This window comes from Bactrocera dorsalis, chromosome 2 (genome assembly GCF_023373825.1).
Source record: "Bactrocera dorsalis isolate Fly_Bdor chromosome 2, ASM2337382v1, whole genome shotgun sequence".
Lineage (NCBI taxonomy): Eukaryota > Metazoa > Arthropoda > Insecta > Diptera > Tephritidae > Bactrocera > Bactrocera dorsalis.
This window is the reverse complement of record NC_064304.1, coordinates 88,822,650-88,841,484: the sequence shown is the minus strand read 5'-3', so window position 1 is coordinate 88,841,484 and position 18,835 is coordinate 88,822,650. Positions and strand designations below refer to the sequence as shown.

The 18,835-nt window shown below is 30.0% G+C and overlaps 1 protein-coding gene across 3 annotated transcripts in view; it reads right to left on the bottom strand.

Annotated features, from left to right (window-relative positions):
• The window catches only part of LOC105229625 (uncharacterized), a 44,543-nt gene that overhangs the window by 21,378 nt on the left and 4,330 nt on the right, over window positions 1-18,835 (bottom strand). For all 3 annotated transcript variants that reach the window (XM_049448331.1, XM_049448330.1, XM_049448332.1), the window contains exons 2-4: window positions 12,339-12,422; window positions 12,235-12,268; window positions 12,101-12,165 (exon numbers count right to left, since the gene is read on the bottom strand). In XM_049448331.1, the coding sequence (XP_049304288.1) occupies window positions 12,101-12,165; window positions 12,235-12,268; window positions 12,339-12,413 (174 nt within the window). In that variant the 5' untranslated portion in view covers window positions 12,414-12,422. The remainder of the gene's footprint in view (window positions 1-12,100; window positions 12,166-12,234; window positions 12,269-12,338; window positions 12,423-18,835) is intronic.

Sequence of the window (18,835 nt, the reverse complement as noted above, 5' to 3'; positions counted from 1 at the left end):
CTACACTCAACAGTCCATCTGTCACTTATGCATTTCAAGTTCTTCCATTGAATTATATCCCTTATAATTTCCTGCATCTTAGAGAAAGTAGTTTCATTTCAAAAGCGCATTGAAGTAGCATAAAATCAGAATAATACTCAAATATACAATCATCCACCGCCTACACCTACAGGTATAGTGCAGTAAACATGTGTATTCAGATGCGAAAAAGCATATCAGAACTTTTATGCGCGTGCGCAACACCAAATCACAAAGAGCATTTTAGAACCGAAGACAACACTACACTTTTGAAACATACTTACATCTAATTATATTTCTACATATACCTAAAACTATTTTTAACACAACATACCGAAATATTTACATTAACACATACATATGTACAAAGTAACAGAATCATTCCACTGATGCATTGATCCAAAATATGAAATAAAAATCAATACAAACAGAGTAGAACATTACTAAAGTATCATCGTATGACAATAAGCTCAACTGTGTTTCAAAAGGTTAATAGAGAGCCTAACAGTATTTAGCAGGAACAATTTATAGGTTACAAAATAAATGAAAAATTAATAAATGAGTTAAAAAAAAATTAAAAAAAAAAATATGTTTATAAAAATTAAATTAAAAACTTAAATCAAATCGAATTATATAAGAGAATATTTGAAAGCAAAGGCTTCTAGTATAGTTAAGCAACCTGTATAGGATTGTTCAGGTTACTAAGACATATATACAGATTCCAAAACTGGTAGGTAATGATTACACTAATAGCAGAAATAGAATAGTTTATCTAAGGCACACAAAGACTTCATCGAAATTAAAATAGATCTTTTACAGATATTTTTACTTATAAAACAAAAATTTAGCGATTTTCGAAACAGAAAAAACTTCTCATAAAATTTTGTAAACAGTTATACTGAGTTATTATTTTTGATGTTTCACCAACACAAAGTGGACTGTAAGCTACACACCACTGATAATAGAAGGAACCCAACTGATGGCATGCAGATTTTGCCATAATCAAATAGAAATGTTTGAAAGGTTAATTATCTCCAATTCTACCCTGGAGAAACTTCTATCTTACTGAGTTTTACTATACAACATAAATATGCCAATACCCTCAATCAATCGCAGTAGAAACTGTAGGTGAGACCGATAAAATAAAAAAAACCTCTGAACTTATGTGCCGGTAGAGGGCGTGTATGCCCAGAATTCTAAAAATATCGAACCAAAAAATGCAGTTCTGGGTTCACTGAAGTGTTGTATAAAATATATAATCTTTATATCAGTTATACTCAAAAATTAATATTTCTTTTATCAAGCTATTTTAATATCTCCAGTTTAATTTGGAGCGATTTTCAAATTTATCCCATTTAAATTTAGTGGCGCACTCTTGAAAGTTTAGCGAATCGAACAAGCAATTGGTGTAAATCAAGTAAACTGGTATAATCATAGATTTATTAGACTGGCCCATTGTTATGTTACTTTAATAAGGCATAAACATTTTCTTTTATGGTGTATTGATCTGAATAATTCCACTATTCCTTTCATTTAAGGTTTGTCGACATGAGAGCAAAGCAAGAAATGGCGAATCGAACCTTATATAATATAATAGCTCTTTCAAAAAGTTTAACTGCTAGCTTATAACTAAGCTGTTTGCTCATTTGAGCATTTTGTTTTGAAACTTTTAAATAGAAATGACGGTTCTTCCATTGAATGTGACCTATATAAATTTGGAAACTCGATTTATTTTTAATTTCAATGAAGTCTTTGCTGTGTTTCGTTTGGCGACTAACTTGATAATAGTATATTATAAGGAACTATACTCAGATAGCTAGGTTTATAGAGTCTCCTCTGATAGAGTAATTAGGTTGAGTACTTAACTCAGAATCAAACGTAAGTAAACTTAAATCAGCACTCAATATCGCTAAGGAAAAGTTAACGGTATATTATAGTTATGAAAAAAATATTAACTGTACTATAAAAGAGCGTTAATTACATTAAATTAATATTACGTACTACGACATATCTCTAAAAAGATAAAAATTTTGAATTTGAAAACGAAAGTAACCTCAAAATCCTCAAATTGATACTCGTATACAAAGTTAAGATTACAGACTTTTTATTCAAAAAATAATAATAATTAACAATTCGGTAAACAAAAAATATCAACGTAAAGTGTTGTGCAAACATATTGGCCTTCTCCACATGCAAACATACTTATGGACATGCATAAAATATATTTAGAATAAAAAAAGGTAAAGTCTTAATAAATAAACATATTTATGTGCAAAAGACAGCAAAACAATTTGGAGTTAATTTCTGACTGAACGCAAAGTAACAACGAAAATTAGACAAAAATAAAACAATTAACTTAGCTAAAAGATTAAAAAAAACATAAAATTAACGGTTTACATTAATATATACTTGTGAATATTACCGAGAAAATTGTATACTCAAACTTAGAAATCGTATAAACAAAGGTCTTCCTGTATAACGGTGTATACATTAGTGAATAGCGAGAAAAATATATTTATCCGAATATAGTGTTTATAAAAACTCAATTCTTGAACCAAAAAATATAGACGGCATGAAAACTATTTAATAATTTGATTTATTATAGCTGAAAATGTACAGTTATTTGCTATAATTTTTTACGGCAGTTAGAGCTGTAGGAAGAAACCAAAAGTATTATGTTTTGAATTAAAAAATAGCAATTGTAGTCTTTCTTCTATAGTGAATAAACTCCCAAGACTGGTAGAACCTTTTTTGAGGGTTAATCTAAATATCTACTATATACAATATTTTAACTAACTAGTCATTTTTCCACAAGAAAAGAGCTTTTGGCTTGGCATTTAGTGATATTTTCATAGTTTAGAACATTTTATTTCGAGTTTAGTGTTTCTGTTGCTATATTTGCGAATTTATTATTTTAATTTTTAGCATATTATACTAAACAGTATGTATTTTATTTTATTAAAAATACACAAATATATGTAAATCAGCATCAGAAGCCCAAAGAGTACTCGAAAACACATCTCTCTATTATCATTGTCAATTAGATGCTATCAGTAATATGGTGTAAAAGCAGCGTTATTTCGAAGACACTGCGCGACACAAATTCAATTAATGCTGCAATAACACCACAGACTATACATACATACATATATAATACATACATACATATGTACATATGTATAGAAATACTATCTATAACACACATACATAAAAACTCACATCAGTACTTAAGATTTGTAGCTGGAGAAGTGTGATTACTCAGATCAAAAAGAAAATATCGGTTGGTGAAATATATATGTATATGTATATACATATACAGATAAGAAGTTGAAGACCACAGTGCTCAGTGTAAACTAGGCATTATCAGTCGTGCGTTAAACTTAAGGAAATACAATAATGAAAGCAAAAGCAATTCGTTTCTTGGAAATATAATTAAAATAAGTTAAAGCTATCTCGTTAAGTATCATTCGATATTATATATTTCAAAAATACATATAAATAAAAGCTAAATAATTGGTTAGTTGAAAAATGTTGTTTCCAAACTGCTTTAAGTTCAGTTATGCACTTTTCAATAATCTATTTGAAAAATGTTGAAAATAAATGCGAAATGTATGACTTATACATACATACATATTTAAACAAGTAACTACTGATAAGTTAGATTTAAAAGAGAAATGAAAGGGCATCAACAAAATTAAAAAAAAAAAACTATAACAATATATAATATAGTAAATTCCATATATAAAATTATACTGAAAAAATAAAAAAATAAAAATTAATGATATTTATGATCCTTTGCAATTTCAATATCCAGGCAACAGCAACAACAACTTTGCTTAATATAAACAACACAAACTTTGCAGGTTTTCCGAAAATGTACTCAAACACTTGCCAAATATAAATCCTTTTCGCTTAAACATTAGTTGATAACTGTTTGAACTATATTGCTCGAAACTTACAACAAAAATGTATTCCACATAAATGCGATTTACTCAAATACATATGTTCATTTGTTACGCGATAAGCAGCATAAAAATTATAAATTACTAATTGAAAGCAAAATAAATAAATAAATAAATAAAAAGTAAAATACAGTCTTCGAAGAGTCTACAAATTAATTAATTTACATATCACGAAAAGTTATTAATTGTAAAAACATTCGATTGCGTGAATTGCAGGAATGGCAAATCATTTTTTAGCCCACAAATAACTTTCAAATAGAAGAAGTCGCAATTTGGTTTAGGCATATTTCTAAATAAGCAAAACTTAAAGGTAAGTTAGTGTCGAACTAGCATGACTTGCAGTATAGCGAATCGAACAAGTAACTATTATAACGATATGCCATGTTAATGAAATATGCACGCGCTATTTTTTACAATTTTCAACCAGAAAATAGTGACGTTGCTTTGAGACGCAGTGCTCCAACATAATGAGCAAATTTGTGGCGAATCGAAGGCGGTACAATGTACGAAGCGAGTATAAATATTTTCTAGCTATTTTTAGCATTTTACGACTTCATTTAATTACAAAGTGAACTGTGCATAAAATACTTAAAAACAAAAGATTATATAAGACTTTAAATAAGAGATTAACAAATTAACGATCTTGAAAGCATGTGTATGTATGCTCATTTCACTCCTATAAAGAGGTTACAGTCTATGCATATAAGCAGAAATAGTATAAAAAATTAAAGTAATAGAATTCTCAATACTCACATGAACTTATATAATTAGATCAAGTCTTACTATTGTGGCATAAAGGGAACCTACAAAAGTGTATATTAGGGATTTTTTTTCTAAAACATTTTCTAGTCGTTTTATATCTCTAAACTCGTTTATTATTATTATTTACTTAATGAAAAAAGTGTGTTAAATGATATACTCAACTGGGCTTTTCCACTGCATATAGCTTAGATACCATTTATATAAAAACGTTGTAGTGTATAATTCCAAAAGTATATACTTTGATCTGCTGTAAGAACATGGTTTTTTAGATAAAGAGTAGTTGAAGTAGCGCGCTGAGAATTTTGAAGCGTGTTAGGTTTTTGAAATGATCCGTGTTTTTTTTCAAATATGTAAACGAAACTTGTTAAGAGTATTTTCTTTTTAAAAATTATATACATTTTTGCACGCACACACATATAACCGATGTCGTGTGAATTTTAGATGTTTTTGTGTATATATATACTACATATGTATGTGTAAGAGGAAGACATTGAACAAAATTATAAATATTTGAAAGAAATAAGATTTAAATGTGTTAAAAGTGGAAATTATACTTTTTCCTGGTAAACATGCAGACGACATTTGTATGTATTTGTATATACATACATACGTACATACTTATATACAGCATTAAGCTTGTGATTTAGTGTATTTACTGTTTATGATGTAAGTACCGAAATACACATTGTAACAATATATATAACTTTACATATATATACACATAAAAATAAAAAAGAAATAAATAAAAAACTATGAAAAATATTATTGAAATTTACATACATATATACTTAGTTTTGTAATGTAGTATTTATACACACATATATATATATACAAAAAGAATATGCCCCTTCAATATATACAAACAAACAAGCAAAAAGGACATATTATTAGCCTTAGTTACTTAGCATTAAGCATGTGTTGATTACATACTTCAAACATATATAGTATATAAGTGTGTATTTATACATGTAGGTATTGTATAACCTTTCAGCTCAATTGAATTATGAAATATGCGTCTATATATGCGCATTTATATAAGAAAATGTTTAAAAAATTATATACATATATAAAAAATTGATTTCGTTCCTTTTCTAGCTATACAAACATTCATATATCGTATACCTACACATACATATATACATATATTAATGACGAATGAAGAATAAAGAATATAAATGCTGAACAGATTTGAATAAAATAAATAACGGTGTTTATTTATGTGCAAAATAAAGCGCGCATAGCGAAGTAATATAAATTGCAGGTAGTGTATGGCATGTGCGCCTAAATGTATGCTAATAATTTTGTTAAACAGCATATGAAGCAATGTAAAAGTCAATAACTGTATACGTAGCAAATGTTAAATGTAGATTATTACATATGAATATGTGAAACTAGCGAATCAAGTAAAATTTGTATGTAGTGGTAGTAAAATATTAACCAAAAAGTTGTACTTAAAATAAATAAATAAATATAATACGATTAGAATTAGAAGTAAAAGTATGTATTTAAGTAATGTTTGAAATAACTGTTATGTAACTCGTAATCATATACTAGCCAAAATAATCATGTATTGTGTGTAATTGCTGCAAATCACTTTTCTTTCCCTTAATATAATTTCTTTATATCCAGCATTTTTCAGTAGTAATGCAAAAGTAATTAGCAAAAATCTAATTAGCAAGTAAACAGTAGACGCTGACATTATTCAAACACTTCAGTAGCTAAAATCTAGTTAGTGCTCACTTAAATCTCATTTGGTAGTCAGAAATTAAGCTCTTTCTTGAATTTAATTTCTTCAGTTTTGTTTTTGTTATACTCGTATTTCAAATAAAATCGTATTTGTAAAGTAGCGTAGAATTTTTTTTTTTTTGTAATTTACAGTAATTTTTATTTCACTTTCATTCATTCATTTTTGGGAATAATTCATACTTCACACACTTGTTTTCTTTTGCCATTTGTTAGTGGTTTATAAAGTAGTTCTAATATTGTAATTACAATTATGGGCATATCACTGTTTTCAAATTAGCAGTGGAGGTAAGTAAAAGCCCTGCAAAGACAAGTTGAATGGCATTTATTTCAAAGAGTTCTAAAACTTCCGAGTCTCACCTTATGGTATATAAAATTCTGCAGGTGAAAGTGAATAGATAGAGAATAACTGTTTGAGATTGTGGAAGCCTCACTGTACACAGCGATTGCCAAAGCCACCAACAGCCGATGTTATCAATAAAATAATTAAATTGGATTATATCACTATTTGAACCTGTAGTTTGAGAAAAAATCGCAGTGCACAACACCATCTTTTACTGATTTAAAGTATAATATGTTTTTCATATTATGTCAGTTTTACTTCCACTCACGTAAGAGTGGTTAGAATTTCCGCAAGAAATTTCAATTGATCTATAGTAACGGGTGGGCCATCAAACGTTTTAAATTTGAATTATCTATATTTCGACATTGGAAACGTCAAACACCATTTGGAAAGGGACAGATATTCAGTAAAAAGTCTAAAATTTACGAAATGGGTCGCTATTCACTATTCTACAGTTCGTAGATTGGGCAGAAGATCATTTGACTGAGGATGGTCAATTTTACCGCTCATTTCCTCATTACGAGGCTCATTTCCACCTCGATGGTTACGTTAACAAGCAGAATTGTCGCATTTGGGGCACAGAAAACCCGCACGTAATCGTCGAGAAGCCAATGCACCCAGCACGAATCACTGTATGGTGCGGATTTTGGTCTGGTGGAATCATCGGCCCATTTTTCTTCGAAAATGAAGAAGGAACCGTAACCATCAATGGTGAGCGATATCGCGCAATGTTAACCGAATTTTTCTCCAACCAAATTGAAGAGGAAGACTTGGACAACATTTGGTTCCAGCAAGACGGCGCTGCGTGCCATACAGCAAACGCTACACTCAATCTTTTACGCCCTATCTTCGAAATTTAAAAATTTATATGGCCCACCCTATATTAACTATGAATGCAAATGAACTGCGATGCAAAACACAAACTACCCGATTTTCATACTATTTCTGGCATCAGTGTCATGATTTTAAGTCTCTTTCTCTCTTTCCATATCATCGGTAATCAAGTGGTGTTAAATAAACTTAGTGAAGAATTCCAAGCTTTGCACTCATGCTATGACTGTAGCAAATGTCTTCTCATAACTGAAAGCCAAAACGGGTCGACTCAGCTGCAGAGCCTGAACACCTGGTTAAAATGAATTAATCTTCTGGTAAACTCCAGTAAATGTCACATCACATCTTTAGGATGACTAGATATGAGTGCACATTAATCTGTGTCTTTAAGAATTTTTCTTTCTGCCTTTAATTAATTTTGTACAAAAAATTTATAAATCTAGAAACCATAATATCTACACAGTGCAAGAAAACCATAGATATTTGAATATTCGCTGACAGTTTATTAAGAAAAATATTTATCACCAGATATAGATTATTTTAAAAGCTACTTGGGCACAATAATTTAAAAAAAAGCTCTAAAATATATTAATATATTCAGTATTGGAAAAATACATGGAAATAAAAGCGAAAAACTTAAAAAATTTTTGTAGGAAAACAACAGCAAAAACACGATAGTAAAAATAAAATGTGATGAAAAAACAACAACAGTATACAATTTAGCAAAATTTTCTAAAGACTTCAGACAATATTCGTTGAGGAACTAAAATTATTAATTAAAAAAAATGTATCATTAGAAAACATAGTCATAGCAAATTACCTAACAAAAAATACAATTTCGACACAGATCAACATACACAAATGTATGTATGTATATACCAACAACAACTTGTAGATAATAAAAAAAAAACATTTGACGATACAAAATTGGAGAAATGGCATAATAATGGGCTGTTAATAATTTTGAAAACAATTTTGTGTATTTTATTTGAAAATTTGCTTTTTAAATGAAAGCCATAAATTTGTGTGTCAGCAATTAAAAAAATGTATCTATAAAATAATGTATATGCATATACATACATATATTTATATATCTATAGTTTTCTAGGCCCCCATTATTTAATGTCTGCAAAAAGTAAACAGAAAAGTTAAAGAAGTCATAGGAAAGCACGTAATTGCTGGACAAGGTCAATGTTAGAGTGTCAAAATGCTTGCAAGAGAAGTCTTAGGAAATTCTCTACTAACAACCTACAAAACAACTTAATTAAGAACAGTCGAGAAAAATTGATGAATACATTTTTAATTTAATTGCTGAATGTACTTTAGAGCGGGTCGGTTTATAGGCAGTCATAAAAACGGAAAAATCTTGTGTTCGGAAAATATTTAACGGATTATTTTGATCAACTATGGCTACAAGTTTACGGTTTTGACCCAGCGAGTTTTGATGTGAAGTTTTTTAGGGATTATTGAAATTATTTCTTCAGTTTTTTATGTATCCGAATGAAATTTAATTTTTGGTTTTCATCGGCTAGATTGAATAACTATATCAAATATCTTCCATATAATCGATTATTCTGATTTTTTTAACCTTCGCTTTGAAAAGGGCTAGCTTGAAACTGGTTTTAGACCGATAATCTCTTGGGGAAAATTGTTCAGAATGATTCTTAGAGCATTTCCCGCCTATTCGATTTTATCTCAAAAAATCGACCCGCTCTAACGTGCATGTACATATGTACATACATACATACGTATGTGTATATTCGTAAAAGAAGTCGTTAATATACAGCATCGACAGCATATATTGCTCTAATTCTCTACAGTTTCTGTCATTTAAAGCAATATTTGTATGTATGTATGTGTGTACTAAGGCAGCATGTACTATTTACAACAATTATGAAGGGCTATAACGCACAACTAATATATTATTTCGTTTAATTTATTCACTACATTTAAACATCTCTTAAAAAAGTGGCAACATTCACAGAAAACATTTTCAGTATTTGATATTTTTCGTTTGAAATAAAAAAGAATTCAAACAGGTGGCAACTTTTTAATTTATTTGTAAGCGCTAAATAACATACATATATATAGTTACATTAGTATATACTAGTAAATGTAGATAAATATTTATGGTTTATAATATATACATATATGTATACATACATACATACATACATATGTGCTTATATATCTATAAGGTAAGTGCATTTCTCTAAAAAAAAGAACGCATTGAGAAATCACTTTGTATTCATTAAAGAACAATGTAATGTAAAAAAGAAGACATTAAAATTACTACTTATATATCTAATTAAATAAATATATATGTAAATTGTGTTATCAACAACATGTAGTTACTTATTTGCTGTAGATTGCTTCATCACGTAATAAAAAAATAAATAAAAAGGAATAATAATTTTATTTTATTTTTTTGTTAAAAAAATGTATTGCTTTAGCTTCAGTAGTAAATGGAATTTTTATTTAATGTTTTAATAATTCTTTACTAATGCTTCCTTAATTTTTTTTTTTTATTTTCGATTTTATTAGATTTTGCTCAAAGTCTATGTGTGAAGTTGCTAATGGAAACAGTATTCGTACCTTTACATATTTTTTGTATACTGTAGATACAATAATTGTAAATATCAACAACAAAAAAAAAAATCATCTAAAAAAACTTTCAGTATTTTAATTAAAATTTTTATTCACACAACATTCACAACCTTTCAGAATATGTAGGGTTTTATATACTGACGAGGGAGCAATAAATAATAGACAATATTTCACTAAACAGCCTGCGATGAGTTTCATTTAAAATAAATTTAACAAAATTTTCTTAATTTTTTATAATTTTAAATATTTTCCGCGATATAAAACACTCGTTAAATTGCTAAAAATTTATTTTTTGGTTCAACAACAAATGTACAAGGACAGTGGTAAGTAAAAGTCTTGGTTGAAGACATTGTTGTATCGTGTATTGTTATATTAATTGATTTTTCTTACCCATAAGAAACATGGATGTATGTATGTATATTAGGGTGTTTTTTTTTTATTAAACTATAAATTTTTTTCAGCCCCGTCACGAAATTTCCTTGGAAATACCCTAAAAAAAACCCTGAAAATTTTAGCCTTAATATTAACATTAAGAGCTGGACCAAGGCCTGTAAAAATTTTCCATAGAAAATATACTACAATGGTATGTTTTTATCTTTGAATTCCTACAGATCAGTTGTATTTTATGGCATCGCTTTGATTTCTCAGACTACACTCTACCAAAGTGCCCAGTGCAACAAAGTCGTAACTCACACCGGGGAGGTAGTACAGGGCTCTAAACCCGTTTTTTCCAAGAATTTCACATTCTTTTGTATATATGTATATCGTAAATGACAGGAGCTATAGAAAAAATTTAAATGACAGATTTGTAGAAAATTTTATTTGCTATAAAAAAGATCCGAGATCAAAATCGCTATCATTAACACTTCTCGAGTTATTCAGTTTTTTAAGTAAGGCAATTTTCATATATTTTTTAATACACACCATCTATAAAAATTATATAATATATTTATAGCGCACTACTACGACCAATTCGGACAAGCATTCTTCTGCCGGTAATACTATCTAAAGCATAGATTCTAAACGACAGACATACGCGTATCGTAAGTGTCAAAACCATAACAGGTACGAGTATATTAAAAATTCTAAGATATTTAATACTTGAAATGCAGTTACTATTGATAGAAAGATTAAGTTTTCACGGAATGGTCTCAAGCATGTTGAAAATGCTATTGAAAGATGAGTTAGTTAGGGTTTAGGACTTAGCTATTTGAACTCTTGTCTATCTATGTTTCGAGTTTTCAAAACTAGTTTGCGGTATATATTTGTACTATATTTTTATAGTTCAAAGTATTCAATATGAAATGACTAATATATTACGACAAAAGTCAATTACAAATAACAACGAAGAGCACATTTCTATGATTACTTTTTAGTCATAAATTCTCGACTTAACGTCTGTTAATAATAAAATTATGCAATTGTAATAACAGAGTTACATTCATATGTATTAATTATATATTATGGATTTCAATAACTATATTTTTTTGTTACCCTCGCAACGCGCAGTCATTCCACAATTCGTTGTAAATAAGTATACATACCTAGACAATTATTTCTAGGAAAATTTTAAAAATTATAAAACAACCGTTTGCCTGACATTTTTACTAGCTTCACATTATGCCATTATTTTTAATAAGATTCCTAACATTTTTTTAGATGACGCCATAGTTATATGATATTTGTTTATGTTAACAGTAAATAACCTAACATAACATGAGCTTTTGGCGTAATAAATAATACTATGATGCGCTATTCCCAGCCATGAAATATTCGTAATATAATTTTATCATTCAAATAAATTGCTCATTAAGAGCATTTTTTCAAAACTTACCTCCCAGTAACGCTTAATAATCGTCGGACTGAACATCGACGGTTTATTCAGCGGGGTTCTGGGCTCTGCAAAATTGAAACAATTTGTTTTTGTTAATATTTATTTATAATGGCAATGTCATATGGTACACTTACTGAGGCTGTGTTGCAACTGTGTACGCATTACCAACTGGAAAAATTTTTTGAAAATAAATTTAGTTTTTCATTTGTTTAAAAAATAAGTATACATTTTCACTTACCGGGCTCTGTGGCACTACCAATTGACGCAGCACGGCGTTGGACATCAATTTGTTGAAGAGTGGGCGGTAAGACATTTTTCAAATCTAAAATGATAATATGCGGTTATCAATGCATTATCGACAGCATAACTGTGAGGGCATATTAGCTACCCATATTGTAGATTGCTTCGGTTTTTTTGTATTTTTTTGTTAGAGAAGAAGTTATAATAGTGGGAAAAAATACAATGTACTCAATGTACGTACGTACATATATACGCTTTTTCAACCGTTTACACATAATTATTATATATTTATGTATAAAATGTAAATAAATACATAATAATTTAAATAAGACCCAACGGAGCTCACTTGTTATATTTCACAATCAATGAAAATGGCATTTGTTTTCTTTTTTTACCATACCCATTACTATAAAATTATTGTTTCAGTCAATTAGCAGTTTTTTTCTAATATTTTCTAGACATTTGTCACTTCGTCAGCACAAATATTTACAAAATTTTGCGCCAGCTAGTCATGCTATGTTGAAAATCTAATGCTTTTGAATCTGATATTACTAGAATTTTCACCACGCCGCTAATTCGCTAATTAACATTAATCACGTTCGTTTTGTTATATAGCTGGTAGAGCGTGAGACAAACTCTCTATTTTAATGTGTGTAATGTAATTAACATATCGTCACCTGAAATGCAAAATACCGTAACAACATTTTCAGAAATTTACAGTGGCATGAATGAAACACGAAATAAAATCGAACATGAGTGAAACAAAATATTAATATTGGTTAAGACTGGTTTATATATGACCGCAGAACCAGAAAATGTTGAACATATGTAATATTTGTTATATATATAATTTGAAGTAGTGAAGCGTAGTCAATAAGACACTCAATTTCGATTTTTTTGATGATATGTTATTTTGCATTTCAGGTGACGATATATAACTTCATAATGGGTACTCACTAAATATCTGATAACTTTTTGGGTTTTTTTTAATTTAATTTTGAATAAAACCAACACTTAAAAAAATTTATTTATTTTCTTATTATAACATTTTAATGACATTTTTCGAGGGATTCGAATACACTTTATCTAGTTAATTTGATTATTTTTGTCAACAATTCGCTTTGGTGAAGTATTTTTAGTTGTTTAATAATTGAAACAAGCTATCAGGAACTGTAGAAGTGAAAGGTGGAAAAAGAATCCTTTAAAGTGTGTCAAGGGTGAAACTATTACAAGCCGATTTCTTCGATTTCTACATAGGCTGCTATATATATTTCTGGACTAGGCAACACTAACTGTTGCCAGGTGCAATCTGACATTTCCTTTGGAAAGTTTGACATTTTTTTGCATAACATCACTCAGAACGTTTTGTCATTTAATCGTGAATTGTTTTATTTACAGGGAATTAAAAAATTCATCTCGTCCAAAAAATGGAATTAACTCGTGAACATTTTCGTGCGATCATTTTTCACAACTTTCGACGTGGATTATCACGACAAGAGTGCATCGATGAACTAAAATCTTTATATGGCTATGAAGCACCATCCTATAGCACTGTGAAAAACTGGTACAACGAATTCAATCGTGGCCGACGCTCGCTCAAAGACGAATTCCGTGAAGGTCGTCCAAAAACAGCCGTTGTGCCAGAAAACATCGATGCCGTACGTGAACTGATAATGCAAGACCGTCATGTAACATACCTTCAGATAGAGGCATGCCTATGCATTTCTCCCACCAGCATACATTCGATATTGCATGAACACCTGGCCGTAAAAAAGGTTTGTTCTCGTTGGATCCCGGCCAATTTGACAATCGCTCAAAAAAAGGCTCGTGTGGATTGGTGTAAAGAAATGCTGAAAAAATACGATCGCGGTGCTTCAAAAGACGTTTATAAGATCGTCACAGGTGACGAATCATGGATCTATGCGTATGAGCCCGAAACAAAACAGCAATCGACCGTGTGGGTCTTCCAAGACGAGCCAAATCCAACGAAAAAAAAAAAACATTTTCGTTGATAAATATGCCTATTTTCATTATTAGGCCAGAAATATATATAGCAGCCCTCGTACATTGGAAATTCTTTTTGATAGAACAGAGGAAGTTTGATAGAAAGACGAAGTAAAGGTAGCCATGAAACCCCAGCGGTTTTGTACCTTGATAAAAACGGAATAACAGGCGCTAGTTTATTTGAATCGTAGGTTATTCCTTTGAAAAATAGAAACAGAAATATGTTTAAAAAATTTAATTGCGAAAATCGGTAGTTTCCGTAGTTTGTATATAGCGGGGTACATCCTCCAACTTCAATCGCCACTTTTATTGTATCTAACGGGTTGAACAAATAATATCGATCCGCCTATCACTTTATTAAATTCACCCAACACTTAACTGCAGCGAATATCCGTATCATATCATTATTTGTATGTTTATAAAAAAATATTTTTGTTTCGATACAAATGGTCATGCATTAATAACCATTTATACATAGTACATACATATATGTATATAGATATATGATTTACTTATTTTATTTTCACTCATTATCTGCAGCTAATTATAGGCACTTTTGCTGCTTTAACTTGCGTATTAATAATGGTATATTGATTTTCCGTTAATGATAACACTTTGATGGCTTAATGAACATAAATGCAATTTATCAGCTAACTCACGCCAACTCAAATCAAATATTGCTCACACTCCCGTCACACGATTGTGTATTATTTCCTTTGTTAGTTTATCAAATTCCCTATTCCATCATTAATAATAAATTTACGAACAATTTTTATTGTATGTATGTTTGCATGTGTTAAGCGAACATTGTTCAAATAAAGTACAAAATTGCTTATTAAACACGCGGATGAGTGGCTTGTGGAAATATGGCAAACAACTTTACATTATTCTCGGGGGTTTCTTCGTAAACTGAACACTAATATAAAATCAAAACAAATGATGGAACACTAAAATTAGTATTTTTATACGATTTCTCACAAAAGTTCGCAACGTGAACAAGTCATTGGAGAATATTACAGGCATTTCAGTAAATGTGTGATTTATGGAAACATGAAGTTTTCGGACATGCAACAATTTTATTTTGTATTCTCAACGATTTTTGTTTTATTTCTGCAATAACTACACAAGTAAAGCTACAAAATAGCAATGTGAATAATATACGATGCAAAACTCATACTGAATATTGAAAATATCTACCTGCTGCCTACCTCTCCCTTCTCAGATGGTCACTAGCCTTAACTAAAATACAAGACTATTGAACAAAAATGGATTTGAATGTCTTGAATTCATTTTCTAGTGCAAATAAAGAAGACTTTGATTGTTTGTTGTTGTTTCGAAGTCGAAAAACACCGAAATTTTTTAACTCAACCTATTGGATGGGTAAGTATTTTCACTTTACATACTCGTATATGGTGCTTCGATAAATATATCTTTATATATATAAATCTTCTGACCGTGTGTTTGCATTTGAACTACTCCTAAACGGATGGACCGATTTTGAAATAATTTTGTGAGTATGTTCAAGGAGATTCGAAAATGGTTTAGATTTACAATTTGGTCCACTGGAAAATGTTTTTTTAAATTATTTTTTCATTTTTAATCAATTGTTAATTTGGAATGTTTGACCGATAGATGGCGCTACCATCGCAGTATCCAATATTCAAACCTTAAATTGGCGTAAACGTGCATTAAAGAAAACGATGCCAAACTAAAAGGCGACATCTGTGGATCAAGTTTTTATATTGTGGACAGAGTTGTTCGTTCTTAAGTAATAAATTGGATGATTCAATACATATATGGGTAGCTATAACATTTTTTTCATACCTGCTAACTATTGGAGGGGGTATCTTGACAGGCAATTTAAAATTGCAAAAGGGGTGGTATAAAAAATAGCGGCATAACTGAAGTGTTGATTAAAGTTTGAGATATATAGAAATCTTTTCGAAGCATTGCACAGGGCAATGCAATATATAAACGGGAACGATGAATACATATGTATATGCGTACAATTTCAAACTAATCCTTCCTGAAAAATAATAAAATTGCTAAATATTAGGAATGGTAGAATAGAACTGCAATCAAACACACAATGCAACGAATTTAAACTGGCTTATTTATCATTCGATGAATAATATACTACGGGCATCCCAAAAGACTGATGCCATAACCTTTCCAGCCGATTTTTTGTCTTTCCACGCTTGAGAACCGTTTCTTAATGTGCAGTCCACCAGGCTGACAATCGATTGGACTCGATTGATTTCACTGATGCGCAGCCCAAATTCAATAGTATTTTTACCCCAAAAACCAATTCTTTCTTAACGCACGAAATGCTTTTTGATTTATTTTTGTTGCTTCATCAAAAATGCGATTATTCCTTAACTAATACTTATAATCTAACTAATAGAAATCATATAGATGGTATTAGTAGTACTACCTATGTATCAGCCACAGTAAAACGTAGGCGGGTCCTCTAGTATATATATATTTATATAGTTATCTCTAACACTTTATTCATATTATCGAGATTTTCTGCACTTATGATAACGAATTGTGGCAAAAGAAGTGGGTTTAGGTCCACCCCCTTACCTAAAAATATTATAATAAAAATGCCAATAACCCCTGAGTGTGTTTAGAACATCAACAAACAGATTACCAGTACTTCTTATAAACCTGACCTACATACTTGTATATAGTAGAAGAAGTACTTAAGTTCTACTTCAAATTTGATATGCTATGAGGATACGTATATTGGTTATATTTTTCCACAATTCTATGTCGATGAAATTTGCCAGTTTTGTGCAAAATAAATGTTTATTCTTCTGGAAGAATTAATGTATTGTTTATCTGCATTTTTGTGCATTAACCTCAAACAAATCGGCCAATGCGTTGTTTATATAATACATACATAGTATGTACATAGATACATATGCATTAAAATTTACACCAGTATTAGTTTTTATCTTTAAATTGCAAAGCATTTTGCTTGTTTTAGGGGAAATTGTGCAGACCGCTTATACTTGCTAATTTATGAAGGCACAATAAAAACGCTTATCGATGGATACATACAAGTATAATGTGTGTGAGTGCGGTTAGACTGTGGGTTCTTAGTACAGAACATGTTAGTGGCCTATGTGATTTCGCAAAGTGCAAGAAATAGAGCGGAAAAGTGTACCAAAATATATGTACAAATACATATGTACATATATACAAATATATTCATAGTTGTAAGTTCTTTGTTTGTATAATATTAAGCTCGATGTTGTCCAGACCTTACGTGTGTTTATCTAAAAGTACTCTTTCGTCGAATCTACATTCGGAAATTTTTATTTTAGATCTCCGGCAGGAATTGTTTATTATATCATGTTTTATAAAAAGTACATATGTACCTTTGTGTATAATAATGCGTATCGGAATTCTTGGCTTAATGGAAAATAGTATAAGGAGTTCACCGTGGAATAGTCATACCTTCTACGAACCAAGCAAATTGATCAGAATCGAGATCAGACTCATAGCAGGAACAGCGAAAAACTTAGAATCGTGGCTGATTTCTGCGTTTTTACCACGGGCTCAACTTTTAACACATTTTGCTCGCTAAGAAAGGAAAAGGAAGGAAGGGAGTAGCGTTTTTCACTGTTCCTGCTATCAAGGTGCTTTTTATTTTGATTATTTTGTTGATCCATATTTGTTAGTTCTGGACATCGCATTGAACCGGCTGTTCAAGTGAAATAATTCCTGGCATCACCTATGTATATCAGCCTGATTACCTAATCTAACATAACCTAATATGTTTTCCGACTATCGAAGTGACAGTTTTTGAATATATATTTATGAAATAAAAATAACTCCAGAAAAAATATTCTTCATATATACATCTACTATATACCACATACATACATACATATGTATGTAAGTATATTGCGCTGAACTTATCGACTATTAGTTGAATAGCCTTGTTGTCGCTTTTAAATCGAAAATTATATTGAATTGAAAATATAAATGTCAAAATAGTAATAAATGGAATATAAAAATTTGCATACGCAAACACAAAACGTACATATGTGTTTATATGTGTATATACGTTTGTATATGGTTGCAAGTAAGGAATATAAACACTATTCCAACATACCATAAACTGGTGTATTTTATGTATGTATGAATGTACACACGACATATGGTAGAGTAAATATTTATAGGGTTCCTATCGCATACTGAAATATTCACAAATAAAATTTAATTTATTGTGTAGCAATTAAACCATAATTAACTCATAGCCGCTGAATAAGGATCACAATTGAGATAAAGAGAAACATTGAAACCTTTTGTGGTTAATAGAACGCATTTACAGCGCCGGTTGCGACTGTAGCAATCACTAAATGCCTTGGATTCCATTACGCCTAAAGCAAAAAAAAGGCATTTAAAAAAACCTGTCGCTAATGTCAAATTTTTAAATAGCAAATCAATCAATTTTCTTCAATAAGCTACGCTTCCTTT